The following is a 21,464-nucleotide window of genomic DNA, read 5'->3' on the forward strand; positions in this document are numbered from 1 at the left end:
CTTGGTTGGCCTTTGAAATGGTAGTGCAGTTGGCAGTTCTGAAAGCCTGACTCTCTTGTGTTGGCCGTGACGACAGGTTTTGGACTACGATTACTACGGGGCCTACGACGTTTCCAAAAACCACCACTACAAGTACAAGGACCTCCTGGGGAAAGAGTATACATTTGATTTCCCACCTCATCATGACGTGGTGAGTGCGAGCTACCGGTGCAGCTTGTGGGCAAAAATACAATCCCAGGTCTCCCCTTTTAGTTTGCACCCTATTTAGGGCTTATTGAATAACTATAATAATTCCTTACACTTATATAGTGCTTTTCTGGACACTCCACTCAAAGTGCTTTACAGGTAATGGGGAATCCCACTAACACCACCAATGTGCAGCCCCATGTGGATGATGTTACGGCAGCCAGAGTGCACTAGAACACTCACCACACACCAGCTATCAGTCAGGAGGAAAACAGAGTGATGAAGCCAGTTTATAGATGGGGGTTATCAGGAGGCCGTGACTGGTAAAGGCCGGGGGGATAAATTTAGCCAGGACACCCCTACTGTTTTCAAGAAACACCATGGGATTTTAAATGACCATGGAGAGTCAGGATCTCGGTTTAACATCTCATCCAAAGGACGGCACCTTTTTTTAACAGTATAGTGTCTCTGTCACTGTACTGCGGCATTAGGACCCACACAGACTGCAGGGTGAGCGACCCCTGCTGGCCCCACTAACACCTCTTCCAACAGCAACCTTAGTTTTTCCCAGGAGCCTCCCATCCAGGTACTGACCAGGCTCACAGCTGCTGAACTTCAAATCTACTGGATTGATTTTGTCACCTTGTGTAATCCTCTGTGTTCATGACTAAAATGAATCAGTATTTATCCTGTCTGTGTATTCCTCATAATTTGGTCACAATTTTTTTGGTCACAAAAGCTAACCTCCTCTTGGTTTCAGATCAAGAATGAGTGCCTGACGTGCAGGAACGCTGTGGCTGTGTTCAACATGTCTTACTTTGGCAAATTCTTCCTGCTGGGGCCTGATGCCAAGAAAGCAGCAGACTGGCTCTTTTCAGCGGAGGTTTATAAACCTGTGGGTGAGTTGCAGGTCCAGCACGACAGGAAAATGGGGAAAAAAAAAAATCACATTTTTCAAGGAGAATTTGCTTCTTGGTTCATGAAAATTGTGTTTCTAACAGCTCGGTGGAGCCATGACTTGCAAAGTGCATTCTAATCGAAATGAAAAACTGAGGTACTGTTTTTTTTTTGTATTTGTAAAACTAGTGCTGATATGCACAGTTTATAAATGAAATGTCATTTTCCCACTGGCAGGTCTTTCCTTTGTGCCACGTGCACCTTGTGTTATCAATTTCCTTCCGCGCCTAATTTCAAAATTCCATAGATCTTTCATACCGCTTCCTTCTGCGGATTTTGCAGCTCGTAAACCCATTTGAACGGTGGAGGAAATAAATGTTTGAATGCATCCCTAACATGAGTCAGTGTTTGGGGAAATAAAGACCTCACTCCCCAGGTGTGAACTGTTTGAGATTAGTGAGGGAACATATCTGAGTTATTAAGAATTAGTAGGGTTAAAAGAAACGGTATTTTACCCTACATACAGTAGAACTCCTCACGGTTTGGCGAGACGCACTGTTGTAATCTTTCCCGTCTTTTGCTAAGTGAACCGTGCCCCGACTTCCGAAAGTGAAATTTTAATATTCAGTGAGCCCAATTTGTTACAGATGAATTCAGTAAAAAGTTACATGCTGTTCGTTAATTGAGTAGCCACTTGCCTTTGGTTAAAGTGACATCGGCCAGTTAGGGTGATGCATAATTCAGTGATAGTCATTTCTTTCCTTGCTCGGCTGAGTTGTGGGGAAATTCAGACATAAAATCCGAGCTTTGAAAGAATAGAATAATATTGTGTGGTAACTCGTGGTGTATACGTGTGCTTTTCCTGAGGACTTTTAATGACAGAATGTCTTGGCGAGACTTGACGGTCCTTGTTCAGCAAAATGTGGTCTCGCATTTGAAAACTAAAACCTAGTGAAACAAAAACCTTCATCCTGCATCTTTTCTAGGGCCTTGAATGCAAATGAGGGGTCTGAATAATCTATTCAGGACACCTGCAAGCAGTTAGCATAAATCCAGAGTGGCAGAGGGTAGCTGTAGGATCAGGGCACAGGGCACACAGCTCTACAGAAAGCAGAGTGCCCATAGAAGAAGTGTGTCTCAGCCAGCTGGGAAGCCACCTGTCAGGTAAATCCCTGTGTTGGCTGATCCCTTTAGTTCAGTCCTGCAGCACAACCAATTTACATAGGAAAGCTGCAAGCAACTTGAATTGCATATGCACAGAACGCGCCCCAGTCTAACAGTGCTCTTACCCCAGTCTAGAGGTCTATAAAAGCACTCGTAGTGCTTTGTGACAAAGAGCCATCAGTATACCAGATGCAGGCCACCAGACGTGTTAAGGTAGGTAGGTCCCCTTTTCAGGCCATCAGGGCCCATGGGGGAACGGGGGGCAAGGGCCACTATTTTTCTTGACCATGTGACACTGGAGGTGGAGGTGATGTGGTCAGCATCACACTCCGGCCGGCCTATTACCCCCAGAAGGATTAACCCCCGGTACTCATTTGGAATGCAGGCTGAGTGGACCTGGGAGTTGTCTGTAAGGAATTAGAGCTACATCTTTCCCCCCTACCTGGGATTGAAGCTATCAGACGCCCTTGCTGTCTGAGCTGCTATGGCTCCACAGAAGTGTTAAGGATAGTTTCAAATCTCTGGATACCACAGTACCGGACATACTGTACTGATAAACTTTGGGGATGTTATGCGATTGTCAGTTTGGAAGTGGCTTCTCAGAGCTGTGGGAGTATGGAGCAGGGGGAGCTCGAATGTTTCTGCACTGTGAGGCTTTGCTGATGGAGGGGATACAACACCAACTCTGGCCTCTAGGCACTTGCTTTTTTTTAGGCTAGTTTTATTCCGACGTTGTAGGAAAACAAAGTCCTCTGATCTCCTCCTCAGGCTCCACGGTCTACACCTGCATGCTGAACAAAAGGGGAGGTGTGGAGAGTGACCTGACAGTCAGCCGGATCGAGTCAGGCAGCCCAGGCTCTGCTGTGGCTCCGTCTTTTCAAGGTCAGTCTCCCTGTAGCCGTGCTGTGTCTCTCCCGACACTGGGTTTGCTCCAAAAGTCCACGGCCCGCAGTCCAGAATGGGATGGGATTTTTCAGAAGGGACGTAGGGGGTCCTGGCCGATGTCATATCCCTGTAGTTTTCTGTCAGACTGCCAGCTTTCCTCTTCCAAAGAATACGCCGGTGGTGTGCGTGCCTCAGACATTAAAAAAGGCAAATGAATCTTTCTGGTACTTTCACAGACAGCCACGATGCAGTCTGGGATTTATAAAGTCATGAATATGTGACAGGCAACTAATATTTATTCCATGAACTGTGTTAAATGAGGGGTAAACTGCGCTTGTGCACACTCACAAAATAAACATGAAATATAGGTAGTGTTTTCTGTTATTGACTAAGAACCTGCTGTTTTTCTACAGAGCTTTCATTAATAATCAAAATTCATGTACTGTGAAGACAGTTGTGTTTGCTTTTCTAAATGGGGGATTGAAAGTACGACCTGTTTGAGGTACAGTAAATGAATCAGAAAGGCAGGCCATTTGTTATATCGCCAACACACATTTGTTCCCGTACTTAATGCAGTAAACAGCAAGAAAATGTTGTGATGACTTCCATTCTCTACAGAAGTGTACATTTCAAGGAATGGTTTAGTCATTTCAGGCCTTGTTGTGGCGTTTTCAAGCAAAGTTGCTTCATAATGGAAACACTGTTCCCATCATTTTATCCTATAAAGTCATTTGAAAGTGACAAATGAGAAACCTTTTATTCACATTCTCCCTAATCCACTGTAAACTCATGCCAGTTTTGAGTTGGCTGTTTGCCATTGTCTACCTACAGTTGCCGAGTGTGTGCTGTGTGGAGTACGGTTGCCATCTTGTTGTCCATTCTGAAACCCAGTTAAGAAAATTACCACAAACTAAAAAAAAACATGTAACGCCATAAATACCAGAGAAAGAAATGGTTTGCACATTTCTGTGAATTCTAGCACCATGGTCATCTGTGCTGTTCTCTGCCTCTTCTTTAAAACGGCAGGTGGTTGGTGGCCACAAGATCTGCTTAGACTTCTTAAATATCAGAGCCAAGGATGTTAAAAACCCTTCCACAGGTCCCGGTGGGTAAATGTGCTCACCGGAGTATAGGTTGAGTTCTGTGGTCTAGGTGCTGCAAGTTCAAGCTTGGATTGTACCACTAGTCTATTAGCTGTAGGACTCTCGACAGACTGGATTCACCCTGCTCTGGGTGACACTGGGTGCTTGCAGGAACATTGTACTCTTGGTTATGGAGGCACTCCCTCTCCAGGCAGTGTTAATTCTCCTCTAGGGGGCTGTGGTTCCTATGACTGGAGTGGCTGGAAAGTGGGCAGGTCAGAGGAGTCTTCACTTTCTCAGCCTTTTCCTGTGTGCGGATGTGTGGTTTGCACAAGCTGTGAGCTGAGAGAGAACTGGGGGGAAAAAAAATAGAAGTGCCAATCAAGAAGACTGCCAATCATTCTGTGCCCGCTGACATCAATTTCATAGTTTGTGCTACACGACCATCTTTTTTTTTTCCTCTTTTGCAACACTCCTGGAATATGCAGGTTTTCTCATTTAGAGTGTGAATCGCCAAAACCAAAAAGTTACGAAGCTGACAAAGTAGACAGCAGTTTGGAATCTGGAATCTGCACAGGTGGGAGATTGTGTTAGTCTCGGCATTCAAAGTTTCCCAGAAAACAACCTGTTAAAGCACAGCATGAAAGGGGTCCTCAGTCTAATGAACTCTACCCAGGTGAAACTGTAACTGGGCACTACAGTGCCTGTGCAAGAACCCTCTATGGTGAATGTCAGTGCGATCTTCCCCATCTTCTTTACTGAAAAGAATGGAGGATTTCTTTTTTTAAAAAAACAGCCATCAAGCTGTTCAAGCTGCAAAGCTCCTTGGAGAGCTTTGCAATATTAAACAGGTTGTTATGGTAACTGATTTTTATTCAGAGTGCTGATAAGGCAGAAGAGTGACCTCGGTTTAACAGAAAACAAGAGATCTGCTGGATGCGTACCTGCCTGAATGTGCGTAGGTAGTGCTCTCCATCCTCCCCCTCTTATCTTTTTATCCTGCTTGAGAACATTTCTATTTTCTCTCCAAAACCCAGGGCTGTTGTTTATTTTTCAGAAGTCTTCTTCACGAGGCTCAGTGTAGCCGACGTAACATTTTTGAGATGTACACATTGATCCTTTCCCGGATTCAGATTGACACACCCAAAGAAGCATCCGCAGCCGAAACGTTGGGTGTCATTTCTTCTCTTTTCAGCAGGGAATAAACCTTTGCTTGTTCCTTCGAATGGACTGTTTTTCTTAAATGGATTCGTCATGGCTGCAGACACAAAGACAACGAGCACGCCCTCCGATTCAAGCCCTGCTGAGCCGTCTGCCGGTTCTCAAGCTGTGAGGCCCTCAGCAGAGTCGTTATCGAATGGAGGACGGTTGTAGCTCTCCGTACAGTGGCGCAAGATACACCAGAACCCGACAAGCCACAAGAAACATTCAAATGTCACGTCAAGCCAGGGTCATCCGTTGACTTGAACCTTCCGAATCCCAGCGGCACTTGGCAAGTCTTCCACTGGCCTGAAGTGTCGGGCTTTTTTCTGTCTGCTCCTCTCTTCTCTCCCATGATTTATCTCCCTCTTGAGTGAAAAAGACAGTTGGGCAGGGGTGGGAGTGTCCCACTTCACTCCACGTGTCACATCCTGTCCCAGCCTCCCCATTTCCTGTGTCATCAACTCCCACCACAAACTGCCCTTGTGTCTCAGTTCACAGCTGCTTCCTCGTTTTGATCCAAATTTGTCCACTTCTTTTTCCACTGAAAGAATTTAAGAAAGTCCGAACTGGACTTTTGTCTACCATCTGTGAAATTATGAATGGTTTGCAACATTACTTAGACCAGAAGCTATATTGCTTAACCTGCCCCTCTGAATGATTAACTTTATATAATGTTTTTTTTTTACATATACAGTATTGTATCTTTTATCTGTATCCATAGAGCCAAAGTTACATTACCTTTGTGCTGGCCCTGCTGTGCCTCTCAGTGTTGGCTTCAGAGCAAAGATGATTTCACATATTGCTTTATGTGCACAAACAGAAGATAAAGCATTGACAGTAAACCGTAAATTAACTTTGCTTCCTGCTTTTTCCTTCCCATTAGCTTCCTTATGTCTCAAAGATCTCATTAATGAGCACATAAGTTGACAGATTGCGGTTTAATGAGCAGCCAAAGCCCTCCACCTCCAGCTCCCCAGCAATCACCTTGTGTCTCCCTAATGAAATAACGAGCTCTGAAGCAGCTCACTTTCAATTCACTCATAAGTTCACCTCTGTTCTCAACGATGGGCTATAAAGTTTTTGTGTGCTCTACAAGCTAGAAGTGTCTTGTTCTATACTGTCATGCACGATGCTCCTGTTTCCCACTCCTGGACTGTCTCTGTGCCTGTGCTGCTCTTGTTTTGACTGAGCTCGTTTGACTAATTAAGCTCGTTGAACCTCTGAGTGAACTATTTGCTTTAAGAAATTCAGCTGGATTCTTTATTCATACTGGGAGTGGAGAGATGGGTTTGGAAGTTGGATTAGGAGTTAGGATTTGGAAATGGGTTTCCTCTGCTTTGTCTGTTGTGTTAACAAACCTTTCTGGGTCCTGTGGTTCTGATCTTGCCCTCTCATACAGATGGAGGCTGGTCTGGCTGCAGCTAAAAATATTCTGGATCCTCCACAAGGGGTTCCAAATACCTACTTTTTGACAGTAGCCAAATGGTGTCCTTTTCTGAGGCTCACAGTTTTGCCCTGTCAAGAACATACATTTCCTTTTGTATCTTCATGAAGCTTCGAGCCTGTTCAGAGCATGGACACATGCTCTGGGCTCGTCCTGTATGGCTACAAATGATGCCACTCACACAAGAGTGTCAATTCTGAAGCTGACAAGCACAAAGCTTTGATTTCTGTGGAAGGTTCGTAATAAAGTGGGGGTTATTAAAAAGTGAAAACTTGAAGCTTTGCGTTCAAAGACAAATATCACGTCGGGGCTAGATGAAAACTGGGGACCTGGAGGACTCTGTGTCATCAGAGCTGCTGATCTTGAAATGAAGTGTTAATGTCAGGTCCTTGCTACCTGGTCAGTGAAGATCTAATGGTTATGATATGGGTTGTAAGAGGAGGAATGCTAACCCTTGTGTCCTGGCTAAATTTCACTCTAGGCTTGAACAATCTGATCTCCCAAATTTCCCTCATTAATTAATCGATGAAACTGTGTCTCACTCTTCCTCTTGGTCTGTTGGTGCAGAACGGTGCGAGATGCGTCCTCCTCCATTTGAAGAGCCATTTGTTGTGGCTTTTCTTGTTGTGTGAAAAGCACTATATTAATACAAGGGATTAGTCTTCTTATTAATGAATTCAAGTCTTAATAATCCACTTAAAAGCAATAGTGGGAAACATGAACATAAACATTAGTTTCATATCCAATTGGAAAACAATCACCTCTGTGGAAGGCATCAGCTTCTCTGCTAATCTTGGGTAAACGAACTTTGGGTATCTCTTAAAGATCTAAAATATATATGCATAAGTAAAAACGTCATAAAAAGTGCAACTAGCCAACCAAGCAGTCTAATAAGGGGCGGAAGGGCTAATAGAAGCTAATGTTCAGCTTGAAAGGGTTTTATTGGAGGAAATGAATTAGATTTGGATTGCCAGGCTCCATCTGTGAGGGGTGATGTTGTCATTTAGCGCACTTTTTCATAGTCCAGTAGACACAAATGTGAAATATGAGGGCTCCGCCTCCTAGAACCCCTAATATATGGCTGCACGTGTGTGCGTGCGCTGTGAATGTGGGGTGGGCTGTGTCTGAGCATGTGAACAAGTGTAGCAGCTGTGCTGGCAATGTGTCACAACGAGTTCTCCGTGAAGCACAGGGAACCAGGGATAGTAATCATCTGATGGGGCGTGCCACATAAAAAACAATACTCATTTGGCATTTAAGCAGTTCAGACTACTCTCTGTCCTGATCAGTTTTTCTGCAAATTTTTCAGGAATTCTGGATTAGGATGCACCAAACATAGGCTCTGCTTTGAGTGCCGCATTTACACTGTGTGAATCAGCAGTCACAGCAGAGTACTGCACAGTAAACTATGGTGAAATCGGAGTATGAGCGCAGGAAATCTTGATTCTGACATTTTTAAAGCAAGGTAAGTGCATTAACTGAAACCTGGGGGAGACTTGGAAGTACAGATGTACCTTTGAGAACTGCCCTAGGATATAATCCCATTTCCTTTCTTAACCTTGTTAATCAGTACATCATAATGCACATCTCCGAGGCAGGAAAACAACCTAAAACTAAGTGATGTAGATACAAGACTTACGGTATATGAGGATGAAGCGACAGTGTATTAAAGTCTTTTTAAAGCAGGTTTTATTCAGTGGTGTTGATGCATGTCTTGACACTGGGGTTGACATCATGCTGTGAAGAAGTGCACTGTGGGATTTTAATTGTTCGTATTGGTAAGCTGGCAGCACAGTCTGCTTCCTGAAACAGATATGCCCATTCCAGAACTGGAAGCTGCTTCTCTTCACAGACACGAGTGAGGTTACTTGAAAGGCCTGAATTTAAGAATTTAGCGAGAGGTCCTGGCAATGTTCGCAAAACTGTGAGTGAAGAGTGATTTCATCAGGGAAATATATTTTTAAATTGCCGGCTAAATTGGTTACCGGCTATTCTTTTAATATTTATTTTTATAAATATTTTAATGGTTTGTTAGAGAGTGTGCAATTCAATTACAGTTGTATTAAATCTCTTATTGAAGGCATTAAATATCTTAGTTCCAGATTTTTGCTGGAATATCTCAGGAGATGAGTCGAGTCCCAAAGGGATGCCTGTGAGCCTGTTGGTTTTACTTTAGTGAGTTAATAATTTAAGGGACAGGATCCTTCACATACAGTCTGTGCCCATTAGTATTTTTCTAATAGAACTTTTTCAAGCATCTCCTATTTAAAAACAGGGCCTTAGTTTTCAGGAGCACTGCGGTTGCCTGCCTCTCTGTATCTGCCTGTTAAAGCTGTTCATCATCGAAAAGAGCTGCAGTACACTGAGCCTCATCGAGGAAAAGATGGATGTGTGTCAAGGGCTGGCTAGCTTTTCAGCATTGATTCCAAAGACGACAAAAACATGTAGGCTTAATCTTGTCAACGCAGAGTTAATAACAGTAGCCCAGGTGCCTTTAGGGCAAACATTATCCAATCCTCTGGGAACCACTCTTCTTTCTTCCTCTGCTTTAGTGAACCTGCCTAATTGAGCAGCCTTAATGACACATCTGAGTTGGAATACCAGTCAATGGAAAAAGGGACAGTGTTTCACTTATGAATATTCTATTCAGTGTTCATTTGCACTATTTTAAAAGCTTTCCTAGGTTTTATGTCACTCTTAGACCATGCAGTTGATTTTTACCTTCCCCCTCAGTGCTTTACTGTGCTTATACTGTGGTTTCACTCTGCTTTCTTTCCCTTGTCTCTATCCATGGTGTGGCACTTGTTGTAAACTTGCTTCAGCGTCTTCCTTGATGCTAAATTGAAGGTTGATAGAGGGAGTGAATGTAGTAGCTCTCTCTTTCTCACTTTTAGCTTGGCACAGCATCCTGAGGAACTGAGCGACGCGCTCTTGTAGTTCACACACGTTTAGTGGCACCGAAAATAGAAAATATTCACTTTAGCCATTCATCTGCATTATTTCCTCTTCAGCCTCCATTTGTTATTCAGCCACAGAGACGTAACTAACAGAAAGAGGTGCCTTGATTTACAGCTCTGTATGTGACATGGAGAAAAAAAACAAGTACATGGTATAGTCACCGCATACTGAACTATCTACACCCTTTCTTATAGCTCTTAAAGTCATGCAATGTCTAAGTTAGCATGTCCCAAAAAGCATGATGAAAATGTATAGTCCATATGAGGAATGCTTTAGTGGAAAGTGGTCCATCTTAACCACAAGAACTGTGATGGATCTTGGGTAGTTTACACTGCTGTCACAAGGATGGAATCAAAGGGGAGAGACGTGGTTTAGTTGTGCAGTTTGCTTATGGATACAGAAATGGGTAGGAGTGTGGAACTAAGTGCCCAGTACCTCCTGCCTCATCAGCCACCCGTGGGTCATTACGATCACGCCAGCAGTAAGGTAGTCTGGCTCACTCCAGAGCTGCATAGGAGAAGCATGCTGGGAATGATAGAAGTCAGCCCAAGTGGATTTCTCAAAGACTCAATCCCTCATGAACTTGGGGATGCCTGGTTAATCATTCATGACCCCAGAGCTGGAAATGAGCACAGTCCAAATAAATATTAAGGTCTTGACTGGGAGCAGGGTGCACTTACCCTGGGGTGTCTCGATTGTAGTCCCAGAAACCTGGTTACTGCAAATGCAGGATAGAATGGGTCTCCATATCTGATGGAGAGGAACTGATTTGCAAACACACAGAGTTAAAAAAAAACATGCAGGAGAACGCCGGTCCAGTCCCTCGTTAACACGAGGAAAAACTGGGCCTACGGTGCTGGCCCTCGCCTGATCTCCAGAAACACGTACAGTGGATATCAAAAGTCTACCCACCCTTATTGAAATTTCAACTTTTGTTGATGGAAAGGCTGAAGTCGAGACAAATCACATCGGACCATTTGTCACCTTTAATAAGATCAACAATATTTAAGTGAAAAAACAAATGGATCTTTTTTTAGGAAAAAAAATAAAAAAATAAAAAATCAATGCCATGGTTGCATAAGTGTGCCCACTCTTTAGTACTTAATTGAAGCATCTTTCACTTTGATTGTAGCAGCAAGTGTACTAGCACACCTGGATTTTGCAATTTTGCAAGAAGACACATTCAGTCTCCCAAAACCATGTGGGAAATTGTCTTATGGTCTGATGAGACCACGGTAGAACTTTTTGGCCTTAAAAGAGATATGTTTCAAGATATCATCAATCAAGGTAATTGAGATATTTTGGCTGCCCTTGTAGTCCCAGCAGTCCCGGCTTCTAGATGATGAGCCACAGCTGGGCAGGCCCTATAAATGCACACTGGACACCCCCCAGTGGGACGAGCATGGACACCCCCGGAAGGGGAAGTTTTATACCAACAGTCCCAGAGGGGGTTGCACCCACATAAGGCCGTCGTTATTTTTCTTTTCTTTTTGCCCGTCCTGTCACATATTTTCACCGGGGCAGGCACACCGTTTTCACACACTAAGTTCTTGTTTTGATCTTGCCTCGAGCATCCTGCTCTTCCAGACTGGACCCCGATAAATAGGGTAAGCCCAGCCTGGAGGTCGCGATGCATAGCAGTACCCCTTTCTTTTTGCCTTGTTGTTTATTTTTCCACCCTTTTTTGTGTTATTTTCAGTCCCCTCTAACCTCACACCGGCACCTCCGCCCCCCCTCACCCGGGACGTTGACTTCGTCCTGCTACACCACTAAAAGTATCACCTTATGCCCACTGTGGGGTTGGCTCAGTTTCGTGAAACCCTTGCAGTGGCCACAGAGGCTGACAAATGCAGGAACGCGCTCCTCTTGCGTCCCAGATGTCCTAAACCCTGGCCTTCTCTCCCTCTTCCCTCACCTCCACAGGAGACGGCTTCTACTTGGCGATCGGGGGTGGAGTGGCACAGCACAACTGGTGCCACATTCAGAACGTGCTGCACGACATGAAGTTCCAGTGCCAGCTTCTGGACTGCTCAGAGGACCTGGGCATGATCAGCATCCAGGGCCCGCAGAGGTGAGAGCACGGACTCTTTCCTACTTTAATATCTCAATCAATCACTTCACCGCTGTAAACCAGGAGAACGGGAGGCCGACGAGCAGCGCTCTGGAATGTGCTCTCGATGGGTTCTGCACAGGCATTGGTGCTGGCTGGAGGAGGGTTTAGGCTTTCCATGGAAGCGCTGCAAACTCACAGGGCTCAGAAGTTGCCAAAAACATCTTCACCCCCAATAACGTATACGACAGAACATCCCTATCCCTGGCTATCTTTACATTGCTGCTTTCTCACCAGCACATCCAGAATCTAGCTGCACAAAGGCTCTGGGCATGTTAAGGCTAGTTGGTTCTGTGTTTAAGTATTCATAGACCTTTGATACATTGCTGTGTAACAGCTGGGAAGGACAGTGGCAGTGCATCACGAGGAAAGGCAGATTTTCTGCTGCTGCTATGTCGGGGTGGCCAGTCCTGATCCTGCAGAGCCCCAGTCCAGCAGGTCTTAGGAGTCACCCTTACATCATCCATTCCTGAAGACCAGGAGTCCATGAGTTTCCATCAATCTAATTTGATTTGAAAGATCTTAAATTCCTTACTTGAACAGATCATCACCGTTCTAAGCAGGCCGAGTGGAATTGCTCTAAGTGTTCAGAAGTTAAGGAATTAAGGTCAATCTCATGTGTAGGACCTGCTGGATTGTGACACCCCAGGACTAGGGTTGTCCATTCATGCACTGTACTGTCACTGGCTGCCCAGCAGCCCTGTTGAGTCCCTCGTTCACTCTCTGGACATGCTGATTAAGTGGTTGACCCAGCACTGAGAGCACAGGGATATCTCCACCTTTTCATCTCAAGAGGATGGCAGGCCCTACTACAGTATATACTGTGCATGTTTAATATTTTACATGCTGTATATAATATATACAGTATATGGCAGACCTACTGCAGGTGGTTTTGAGTTTTGATTACTAAAGTCTGGAGCTTTTGCTGTTGGTAAAGGTCACATTAGTGGCTATAAGAAGGTCTCTCTTCCTTTGGGTCTCCCAGTGCAGCTGTCTGGTGGACCATTTTGCTCATTTCATATTGCCACTCAGTAACGGTGGCTTAAAAGAGTGAATTCAATTGACTCTCCAGTAGGTACTTGTCATATACAGTGAATGCCATATGGTAAGCAGGTTTCTTTAAAGCCAAGCGGCTCTTACCGCCATGCATATCAAAAGCGCTGGCCGCTCATGCAAGGGATATATTCAACCTTTCTTCTATTCAATCATTCTTCCTTTCCCCACTTCTCAGGGTCTGAAAAGACGTTCATTTCCTTATTGAACACCGACGCAGTGGCCTCGCAGTCAGATCCCGGGTGCTCCATCTGTCTTAGCACGTGCCAGCGGGAAAGCGAAAGGCATGCATATTAATGATCTTCAAAGAGCGTTAACGAGATAAAGACTCGATTTGTAGCCTTGCGAAGGCAAATGGTTAAACACTCCCCACTGGGGAGCACAGGAAAGGCTCTCTTTGGAAAGGCACAGAGGGTAGTTAGCAGGAGGGCATGAAATGAAGGTGTTTCTTTGATGTGTGGGCACCAGCAAGAAAGGAGACTGACTTCCCTGTATCCCTGCTAATAGAAATAGCATGAAACAGGCCTATTCCTCTGGAGGTCACGGAACCAATTCAGCTGCTGAAATCCTTCTCCTTAACTGTCGGATGTCCCCCGTCTAAGCTGCGATGCAGTTGGATGGTCCTGACCTCTTCAGTGCCCTCGCGTAACCTTGTCACATCCTGCCCGGCTTTCTGCAAGAAAGCGCTGACGTTGATGCATTCCATATATATCAATGGCTCCTCCGGTGTGATGGTAAAAATCTTTCCGGCCTCTCTGCATCCCCGAGCAATGCAGTTTTTTACATCCGCGTGGAGGGCATTTCGCAGTGATGGAAAGGGTGTTTTGGACAGTCGGATGCATTCGAAACAATAATAGAAGAAAGCAGAAATGTCAGACCCCATGTTTTGACACATGTTTTGCTTTTAGCTGTTGGCATTGATCTTCACATTTAAAGGCACCGTGCCTTGTCAAGACTGTGGATGCATTTTATGTGAAATTGCACTGCTTGTTTGCAGCAATAAGTTAAGAAAATGGTTTTTGAAGATGCAAATTTTTTTTTGCAAATCAAGGCTCTGGAGACTTCTTTTGAATTACTCCTCTTGCATCTTCACCTACTAATAATCCTGTTGTTGCTGCTGCCACTATTAGTAAGGGATCATTGACATGATTTGTCTTTGAAAGGAAAATTTAGCAAAAATGACACTTCAACAATCTTTTTATCGAAATATTTATTCTCATTTGCCAAGACCCCCACCACAAAAAAGCAGATGGAAGCAGATGGGTGTTCTCTTCAGTCATTTGCTGTATACAGGTGAAAAAATGTTTCTCTCCTGGAATTCTAGCCTTTACAATTGCTGCACAAATATTTAGTCACAAAGTCCTTAAAATTCCTTCAAGTCGGCCTTGGCTTTGCACTGTGAGCTGACTGCGTTTCATCTTCTTGTTTGCTGTTGTCACTGCCAGTGGAACTCTTAAACAAGCCTGTAAATATATTTAATGAGTTTTTACATGACTTCTTCCCTCTGTAAAGTGGAGCCCCAGATTGTACGATTCCAAGGCAGACATGAATAAATGCATTTGCATTTGCACACAGAGCAGTGCTTACTTGAACACGGAGATGCCATACTGAATAATTCCTGCACACAGCCATTGCAGCGGAATTTGCATCGTTTGGCAGGGGTATGGTTCATACAAGTGGTGGTGGATTTGGAAACAAAATGTATTTACATTGGGTTGCTGTAAGTGGAGCACTAATAAGCCCAAAGCTCCACTTATTATTTTACAAGAGAATGCACCTGACAAGCTAATTCTAATGGGCTTCCATTTTTTTACTTAAGGCTGATTTTTTGAGGCAAAATTCGAGACCACTAGTCTCCCTGTCCTTCCACAGTTTTTAACTTGCCCTCTCCTGATCCGTTCATGTTTTTAGTTTTTATTTTACTCAACCCAGCTCCTGGGAAAGTTAAGTGCAGTCAATCCACAGCCTGTTTTTGCCTGGGTTTGTCGTGCTTATCAAAAGAAAACAGGACCGAAACAGTACATGCTACCAAAGCTGTTCCTGTGATTACAGTCTGGCAAACCTTGAGGAAGATCGCAGTGTGCTCAGACTCGCTCTCTCGACTGCTGTCAAAAAAAGGAGCAATCCACCTGAATTGTATGTCATCCTATTATTAAAAACCAAAATGCATTAAAAAACGCTGACCAGAATTGAGTGCATTTGCCACCTAGCTTCTATTACCATTCCTGTGCATGCTTTACTGTGATTTAACTGCACTGAAACTATTCCGACCACATATGTTATATGAAGTTCCATAGCATAGATCCTGGCCAATAGCTGAGATTGCTGCCAACTTCAGAGGGAAAGAGAGCATGCCAGGGATGTTATTGCACACTGATGGCTCTCGCCTGGTTTAAGCTCAGTATCAGGGGGGCAGGACGTCATCTGAGCTGTGTGAATGAGCTTTCTGATGTGTGCCTGAGATGGTGGTTTAATTATGAGGTCCATATGCTACACACTATACACTCTCAGTTTCCAGAAATAAATCTCTACCCCCTTGTTAAAATGGTCCTGGAACCCTTACACCATTTAAACTTGTCAAAAACCATTCAATTGAGGCCCATCAGCCTGAACTGAAAAGGTCAACGTTTCGCACACGTGCATAATGGATTTAATTATGAAAAGGCTTTTTAATCTTGCAAATTCATTGAAAGGGGTGGCGCGCAGGGTCAGTTAATCAGCCTTTTCTTTTGCTTTCCCCCAGGCCATTACTCAACATGTTCTGGGAACACTCACGCCCCAGTAATCAGACACGTATTCCTGCTGGGGGAACCGTGTAGAGGTTACCTGCAGGGTAGCCATGAGTGGGATTTATAACCATTGTAAAACCACTAACATTTTAAAAGGATATCACACCTTGGAGTGCTTGCGTGTATACTGGGGCGGCTGTTTGTCAACTCAAGAAACAGTTACAGTGTATCTGAAAGACAATGCTCTTGTTTTTTAATATGCTGTGTCAGTGACGCATTCCTTTTCCAAATGATCATTTATCCATCGACTGCTTACCTCTTAGACCGTCTGTTTTCCTCCTTCTTCTTCTTCTCTGTTGCTGCAAAGATGTGATCACGCGGTCTAAACAAAACCAGCAGTGTCCACAAAGGAGTGGGCGACACTTTGTAATCGGATTAAATCTCCTCGCCCCGGATTCTGGTGGCAGTTTTCCAGCCGCGGAGACTGCCGAATTTCAGTCGTAGAACAGGCCCCCTTCGTGGGGAACAAAGCCTGTAATCCAAAACATTTTCCGTTGACCTCACTCTGTCAATATCCTTGACAAGTTTGGCACGGAAGAAAAAATTCAATAGCCATTTCATTTGTTCACATACTTACAGTAGTGTCTGTGCGACGAAGTGCAACTGGAATGACAGGTGTCTCAATCGAAGGATGTAAATAGATATGCTGTAGCTGTCGAGCAAAAGGAAGGGGCTTCTGCCTGATCATGCCCAGGCCTCTGTGTGGTGTAAATGTTGTTGGTCATGATTTATCCCATTTAAACATGCGGTGCTTCAAACGGTTTCGGCAACAGGACGAGGAGAAAAGGCATCTGGGTAAAAACGGATGCTTTGGGGGTTGTGTGTGTTGCTTTCACCAGGGTAATTCGCAGCAGACAGCGAGCGGCCCGCAGTGTTGACAGGCTGCTGTGCTCCTCAGGCCGGGAAGGAATCCTTTGCATGTATTGATTTGCATTTACACTGAAACGCCACAGCCTGCCGGGATCCAGCTCCGTTCCAAAACTGAAGGGTTGATTGATTATCCTATTAAATCAGCCTTACTGGGGGTAGGAGGGGGGCTTCATTTTACAGCATTCAAATCTGGACAGGAAGCGTTAGCAACAGCCTGAACTGAGACCAACAGCCTCAATAATAGAACAGGCTGCAGTGTTGCACCTTTTCGCAGGAGCTAACCTGACTGTGCTTTGGATTGGCTTCACGAAGCCAGACGGATATTTAATCATTTAAAGGAGAAACTGTCAAATTCCGTGTGCATGACTGCTCTGCCCAAACTTAAGAGAAATGTGATGAACGTCGTCTCGAGAACCAGATGGCCTGTTTTAAATGTTTAACACTTAACAGTTCGAACAGCTTCTCCCGTGAGATGCTTCTATATTGCATGTGCGGTGTGCGTGGCCTCCTGTGAAGAGGTTGGTTTTTTTTAATACCCTTGCACGACCTTCCAGTACTGGCTAGGTGAAGCATGAAAACCCAAATAATACCAGAAGGAATAGTCTCTGGACTGAAGGGGCTCTGTGCTCTTGTTTTTGGGGTGGGGGCAACATCACTAGTGAAAAATCTTGGCGTTGGTTCAGGCCTTTTGATCTTTTGTGGGCTTGTCTCCTCAGCCGAGCTGTCCTGCAGGAGGTCCTGGACGCTGACCTGAGCAATGAGGCCTTCCCTTTCTCAACACACAAGCTGGTGAGGGCAGCAGGACACCAGGTAGGTGAAAGGGCTTCCAAGCCGACCGCTGTGCCGGCTGCCCAGTTCCGTCACGATTTTCCAAAGCTTCGGCTTCAGGGTCACTCTGCACGCTCGTTGGCGTTGCACCTTTTCGATTCTGAAACGATGGCTGGCTCTCCCACCGTTGGGCGAGGTCTTTTGGCTGCAGCACTGTGGGTGCGCTCCTGCCCCTTTCCTCATCCATGCGAGGGGGGGGGGGGGGGAAGCGTTCCTGTTGCGGAGTGCGTCATGGCTTGGAATTGTGGGCCATGGCCTGCTGTTGCCTAGGATACACAGGCGGGGGGGGCGAGGTGCTCTTCGAGGTGTCTGAGGTAATGGGGTGAGAGGTGTGCTGAGGGGGCTCCACAAATGCTCTGACGTTCCACCTGCAGGTTTCTGTCTCGGGGGGGCAGGTGGAGGGGAGGATTGTATCCTGAGAATATTTTCTGCAGCTGGAGGGCAGAGATCCCCTTGGGAATGGTTCTCATTTCCTGTGGTTTCCTGTGTCCAGCTCCTCCTTTTCCGTTATGATAAACATCCCAACCAGTTCCGGATTGTTTAAAAATATGGGGGACTTCTTTACAGTGGCGGGACAGGGGGTGGGGGCTAGTTGTTGAACCCATCTCTGCTGATATGTTGGGAGCTGACACTTTCAGTGTCTGCAAAGGAACAAGTAATAGGTTTGTTCCACGCTCAAAAGAGAAGTGTACCATTCCTGTACCATTCCATTCCTTTCTTCTCTTTTGAGCGCAGAATAAACCTTTACTTGTTCCTTTGCAGCCTACGCACGCTGACACAGCTCCCGATTTGAGCTACTTTCATTACCTGCTTTGCTAACTGGACGTTTCCTATCGATGGTGCCTCACAGCAGGGACACAATTGGTTCTTTGTTCTAAATGAAAGCCCATGAGCTGGAACTCTATTGGAGAACCAGTCTGCGGCCCTGGAGACTGGAGGTGCACCTGCACTGGAGTGCTTGGTATAAAATTCAAATTTGATTTTAATTAAAATTTTATACAAAGAAGGAGGAAAGCAGGTTCTTTGTCTCTGCTGCTGCTGCTGCTGCTGCTGCTGTTCCTCTGTGTGCCACTATGGGAGGTAAATGGGAAAAGACTGGCATTCAAAGAAGTGTCATTGAAATTAATTCTCTTCTTATTACTGCAATTATTATTATTATTTAGAAGGCATTTGTAGAGGTTAAGGAGGTGGCAGTGCAATTCAAGTTTGGAAGAGACGGAGAGCTAGACACAGTTAAGTGCTTAGTTTAGGCTGGTTTTGGTAATGATTCGACACCACCAATACGTAGTCAAAGACTAATTAAAACAGAAGCTTTAAGGGCATCAAGTTGACAATCGTGAAAATTGATTTTTATTTTGCACTCTATACACACAGTGGTAATTATAAGCTGGTGTGGGTCCCGGCCTTTTTTTTGCGATATGATTTATTGATCCTTTGGTGTTGCATGCTGTGGCTTGTTAACAGTGCTGATATTTAACCCATTGGAAGAAAAAATAGGAGCAGTTGACTGTAAACACTAGACTGAAGAAAAGCACAGAGTCTAGACTTCTGTGACAGACGTAGGAAGGGAAAAGGTTTTTATGGGGTGGCTGCTTTTTTGGCCTCTAACTTGTCAGATATAAAGACAATGACGTTTTTTTCCAAACCTGTGCAACACTCTAAGCAACACCCTGAGGAGCAGTCTGTTAGGACACGAGTGTGTTACCTACACCATGCTTAGTGGAAATGGATATATGGAGAGGCAGTCTGAAGGTTGAAAAATGACAAGTCCCAGGTAACCTTGGAGAGGGGGAGGCGGGCTGTAGAGTCTGAATTATTGATGAGCCGGAAGACATCAGGTTTCCAGTACTTTGCAAGTGCCAGAGAGAGAGGCTGGGGCAGGTGATGAGTTTTAATCTGGGCTGACATTGCAGGGAGTGAGTTTGTTGCTCCTTCGTTCTGTTACAACTTTGACAAAAGACACGTTTTTCACAAGGCCCTCAACCTCTCTTACAGCACCCATGTTACTTGCTGTTGAATGCAAAACACTCAACTCAAAACGCTTTACAGGTAATGCGGAATCCCACTACCACCACCAGTGTGCAGCCCCACCTGGATGATGCGACGGCAGCCATAGTGCACCAGTACGCTCCCCACACACCAACTCTCAGTGGGGAGGAGAGCAGAGTGATGAAGCCAGTTCAGAGATGGGGATTATTAGGAGGCCATGACTGGTAAATTTGGCCAGAACCCCAAGGTTACACCCCTACTCTTTTTGATAAATGCCCTGGGCTTTTTAATGACAACAGAGAGTCAGGACCTCGGTTTTATGTCTCATCCGGAGGACAGCACCTTTTTGCAGTGAAGTGTCCCCATCACTATACTGGGGCATTAGCACCCTCACAGGTGCCCCCTGCTGGCCCCACTAACACCTCTTCCAGCAGCATTCTTAGTTTTTCCCAGGAGGTCTCCCATCCAGGTACTGGCCAGACTCACAGCTGCTGAGCGTCAGTGGGGCAGCTAGTTGAGAGCTGCAGGGTATGATAATAACCACTGTCTTAGGTATAACAGGGCATGGATTCTTGTGATTTAATGCATGAGCAAGCCTGGGGTCTTGGGGCTGACCAGTGGAAGGAATCCAGGGTTTTTACTGCACTGGTCCTCTATGTCGGTCTCAGTGGTCCACAGAACCACTCTAGGAAAGCTTTGCCCCTTCTTCTGATAAACCAGAGCCAGCATAAAGTACTGGTTTTCAGGAACTTCCAGATGAGGTAAGGAAATCATTCTTCTTGCGATGGGCAGATGGCATCCTGAAAGAGTTTCCATTGAGGCCATTCCATTGCTGCTATCACTGGCTTGCTTTCGCTGGCACAAAGGCGGTGGAATTAAACGTGTCCGTATCTGCACTGCCTCTCTCTGCCCATTTGCACTTTGACAGTTTGTTTTATATCCGGCTTCCTGTAGGAATGCAAATTGCGAGAGTTGTCGCAATATCAGTTTTACTGATTTTTATTTTTTTTGTATCCTGCACGTTCCTCTGTAACACTGATGTGAGTCAGTGTAATTTGTCATTTTATAGAATACATTAACCCGGTAGGTTATAGATTAGTCTGTGTTTCCTAATATAGGAACCGCTTTTAGTTTTGCAAGCAGCTTGAAGTTATTGATGGCCATGATAAGCAGAGGTTTTCAGTATCATCGTTTTGGAGGGCTGGTGTGTATGTGTGTGTGTCTCTGGGTGTAGCTAAGGTTATTCCCTGCACTATTAAAATCCCCAGCTGAGTACTGTTGTGGCTGAGGATGGGATGGCCTGTTAACAGCACGTGGAAGATCGCACAGTGAGACTCGGAAATCGACTGCTTTAGGCTGTTATCCTCCACCTCAGTGGGGGAAAAAGCTATCACTTCCTAAAGATGTAGAGAAAAATCATTGGGGTTTTTTTTTTGTCCATTTATATTTCATTTGTTCTTTCATTTGGTTTTCAATCCCAATTCCGTGCTTCGAAGTCTTTAAAAGTTTTTTTTGCTGCAATTCCACAACCTACAGGACCGAAAGTGCTTTTGAGTAGGCAGTCAAAACGAAATTTAGTAACATCAGGGCGCTGTGAGATCAGATCATATAATCCTGTGCTGCTTTATATTTCTGTTCAACTATTATAGTTAAGATCCAGTGTAATATGACATATTGGTTTTTTTTATTTTATTAGGCTGATTTTTGTGGGAGTATGGATTAGGTAGGATATTGATTGTTTCTCTTATGGTACTGAAGAGAACATTTATTTCCATATGCAAAATAAAATCAATACATCTGTGTTTTCATCCTGGCAGCAGGCAAAGGAATGGTACACTGTAAAACAAATTAAAATTACAACTCCATGAGGGTCTGGCCTATTATCAGATATCTTTGGTTTTCAATTTGAAACCTCATTTTATCCAGTTCTAGCAATTAACAGCTTTTCTGATGAATTCCCTGCAGGGAACGTTTGGTGTGATTATCTAGAGAGTTTTGGGGAATAC

General features: G+C 44.8%; 1 protein-coding gene across 8 annotated transcripts in view; it reads left to right on the forward strand.

Annotated features, from left to right (window-relative positions):
* Window positions 1-21,464, forward strand: part of sardh (sarcosine dehydrogenase) — a 242,425-nt gene that overhangs the window by 196,176 nt on the left and 24,785 nt on the right. For 7 of the 8 annotated variants that reach the window (XM_088904570.1, XM_088904567.1, XM_088904569.1 and 4 more), the window contains exons 13-17: window positions 77-190; window positions 947-1,085; window positions 3,016-3,129; window positions 11,743-11,890; window positions 17,358-17,451. In XM_088904570.1, the coding sequence (XP_088760696.1) occupies window positions 77-190; window positions 947-1,085; window positions 3,016-3,129; window positions 11,743-11,890; window positions 17,358-17,451 (609 nt within the window). The remainder of the gene's footprint in view (window positions 1-76; window positions 191-946; window positions 1,086-3,015; window positions 3,130-11,742; window positions 11,891-17,357; window positions 17,452-21,464) is intronic. The other variant, XM_088904572.1, reaches the window with a different exon arrangement.

Source organism: Atractosteus spatula, chromosome 23, assembly GCF_055471065.1.
Source record: "Atractosteus spatula isolate fAtrSpa1 chromosome 23, fAtrSpa1.hap1, whole genome shotgun sequence".
NCBI classification, from domain to species: Eukaryota; Metazoa; Chordata; class Actinopteri; order Semionotiformes; family Lepisosteidae; genus Atractosteus; species Atractosteus spatula.